This window comes from Hippocampus comes, unplaced genomic scaffold (genome assembly GCF_001891065.2).
Source record: "Hippocampus comes isolate QL1 unplaced genomic scaffold, H_comes_QL1_v1.1 scaffold39, whole genome shotgun sequence".
Taxonomy (NCBI): Eukaryota; Metazoa; Chordata; class Actinopteri; order Syngnathiformes; family Syngnathidae; genus Hippocampus; species Hippocampus comes.
In genome coordinates this window covers 683,753-686,667 of record NW_017842054.1, presented here as the reverse complement: position 1 = coordinate 686,667, position 2,915 = coordinate 683,753, and the positions used below count along the sequence as shown (strand labels likewise).

Here is a 2,915-nt window from a genome sequence, read left to right as displayed (position 1 = left end):
CGGCCGAGCGGGTCGCGGCACCCCGGCCGGCCCCCCGTCGCCGGATCAATTGAAAAGCTTTTAACCCGCACGTGCGCGCGCGCGCGTGCACCGAGGCGGGCCGATGGATGTGAACTTGCCTATAAATACACCGGCCGGCTTGTGGAGCGGCGCCACAATTCAATTAGGATTTGCTTGTCTTTAAAGCCCGCAAAGAGACAAATCCAATCGACAAAGATGCCGTGCGACGAGCGGGGCGGAATGAGAGTCACACTGAGGCGTTGAGACGGACGGCATCACAGACCGAGGGCGCCAATAGAAAAAGATGAAACCAGGCCTTCTCAGAAAGGGAGCCGCACCAACCCGACAGCGGCGCCTCGACTTACGAATGCAACGCCTTCCATTCAAACGGGGCTTCCGACTGGACATGAACCGAAGGGAAAGACACACTGGTTTGCTAACGTCTCATCTTCTCATTTTCTTTCACACGCGCAGCAAAACATCTCGGGACCACAAATCCACCAGAATGAAGATAAAAATTCAAACAAATCCACCGAGCTCGAATGAGGGCGGGGCAGTTTTGAGTGACGGCTCGACCGTACGGCACCGGAGGCGGGGCAGGCGTTTGAAAGACCGGCGCACATGCAGACCGACGCGCGGCCACGCGCCCCACCTGTGCGTCGGCGTGTCGTGCGTGGCGATGACAGCGGCTTACTGTAATCCCATCACCGGCACACCACTAGGGGAGAGGTCGGCGCGCCCACCCGCCCACCCGCACACACACACACAACATAAGGTGAAAGAGAGGAAGGTTGAAGCGATTTTTGCTTTTCTTTTCGCTTTTGGGGGGGTGGGCGGCTTTGTGACATCAGCACAAAGAGCGGAACGCAACTCAAGTGGATTTCTCTCCAACCGCCGCCGTATGCACACTGCGGTACAGGGAGCAAAAAACAAGTCAGACAAGAAATGAATCGGAAAGACAGTAGAAAGCACAAAAAAACAGTTCAACAAAAAAGATCAAGTCTCTCTAAAAATGAGTTGGAAGAGATGGGGGCGGCGAGGGGGCTCATTCCAAGGAGAGGGCGCGGCCTTGGGAAAAGGCTCCCTTCCCTTCCGAGCTTAGTTCTCGGTGCCTCTAGGAGTGTCCGGTCGGCAGACCTGAGGCAGCGGGCGGGAGCTCCCAGAGGTCAGGTGGGGCGTGGCCGTTTCAAGATTTGAAAACAACCAATAGGATCTCCAAACAACAACTCAAAAATGAGCCAGTGAAGGGATGCCAGAGTGGAAGTGACGCGCTCCCTCTTACGAGTACCCGTCAAGAGTTGAGCGGCGGCATTTTGGACCAACTGGAGACGCTTGATGGAGGATTGGCTTACTCCAAAGTCAAGTGCGTGTGACAGTCGTCCATCGGAGGTTTTTGATTGACTGTTTCAAAAAGAGGGGCTTGGCTTGAGCCAGCTGCCATAGATGGAAAACGCCGGGTGGGACGACGGCACCAGTTTGCCCCGCCCGTTTGAAGTCCCTGTCTGGTTTAAGACCCCCGAGTTCCAGACCACTGGCTTAAGAGAAGAAGCCAGGGAATCCAAAAAATTGCAACAACGGCTGGGCGCCATGAAAACAAGCTTGGATGACAAAGTAGGCCGTTTTCCATCGCCAGAACGACAGACACACCGGCATCGAGCTATTTTCAATTCTTCTATCATCTCGATATGGACGGAAGGCGAGATCAAAACTTTTCTTCGGGACATATCGCAGCCCTCGTAACATCGCGCGAAAGAGCCGCGGCATCGAAAGTCGCACGCAAGTCTGTTCCCCGGCTGCTCGGTCCAATCTGTGACAAGCGAGTACGTACAAATCGACGACGGCTCCCGATGACAACATCGGAAGCATCTTTGAGTGAGGAACGTCCGGCCGCGACGCGGCACGAGGAGCGTTTGACTCCGCCAGAAACGATTTGGATTTCCACGACGCCTTCAGAGCGGCGCTCGACCCGAGAGCCTTGCGCTTGCTATCGGGCATCGTGCCAAGCGACACGTGCGGCCATCTTTTCAGAGCCGTCGAGGAGCGGCCGTCGATCACGCTCACGGGAATATTTCCATCGATTTTTCCAGATGATTGATTGGTGAAGGTCGCAGAAGTAGCGCGGCCCGCCGCAGCGCCGTGCGCACGCACGCTACGAATGAGGTCAAAGAGAGATGAAGCTCCTCACATCCGCTTCCATCGCAGCCTCAAACGGCGGCCGTTCGCACGAGAGCAGAAATCCTCCTGACGATTTCTGGGTGTGTTTTTGTTCTGCTGAAACAAAGCGGGCGGGTCAATGGTGCATTGTTGCCGCAAGCATGTGTGTGTGTGTGTGTGTTATTGTTTGGTCTTATTGTGATCGTTGCCGGCCGAGACACGGAGAGATATTGTAAGCACGGCTAAATGTGGAAGGGCCGTATCGGTCAAAATGCGCATTTTTTGCACATTTCCTGCTTTTGTGGCGGCAAAACTCGCTTTGCTTGTTTGTGTAGCTCCGGCGAAATGCGAGGGCAAGAGCGGAAAGGCAACAGGAATGACGACGACGTAGATACTTATATCAATAACGTCGGCGCTTTCGCCCGATTGGAATCAAAAGAGCGGCGGCAGCAGAAGCTCGCCATCGGCAGCAAAGGATACTGTCGACGCACTGCTCGTTGCCGTCCGACAGCAGCACTTCCTTGGCGTCAGCACACACGGCCACCTGAAATAACGAGAGCAACGTCAGAGCGCCGCATGTGCGCCACACGCCCTGCGACGGACTCCCTGCCCCCCCCACCCACCGCCGCCCCGCCCATCTTTCCCCACTTCTATCTTCAGCCCATTTCTATGTCTGCATTATTTTAATCATTCAATCAAATCAGTCAATACTTTTATCATGGTGGCTAGCGGTGGGGGCCGCTATCTTGCTATCATTCTGT

The 2,915-nt window shown here is 55.2% G+C and overlaps 1 protein-coding gene across 1 annotated transcript in view; it reads right to left on the bottom strand.

The window, feature by feature from the left end:
• camkmt (calmodulin-lysine N-methyltransferase) overlaps nucleotides 1–2,915 on the bottom strand; it is a 62,276-nt gene that overhangs the window by 16,382 nt on the left and 42,979 nt on the right. The window contains exon 6 of the mRNA XM_019860145.1: nucleotides 2,635–2,698. Coding sequence (XP_019715704.1) covers nucleotides 2,635–2,698 — 64 coding nt within the window. The remainder of the gene's footprint in view (nucleotides 1–2,634; nucleotides 2,699–2,915) is intronic.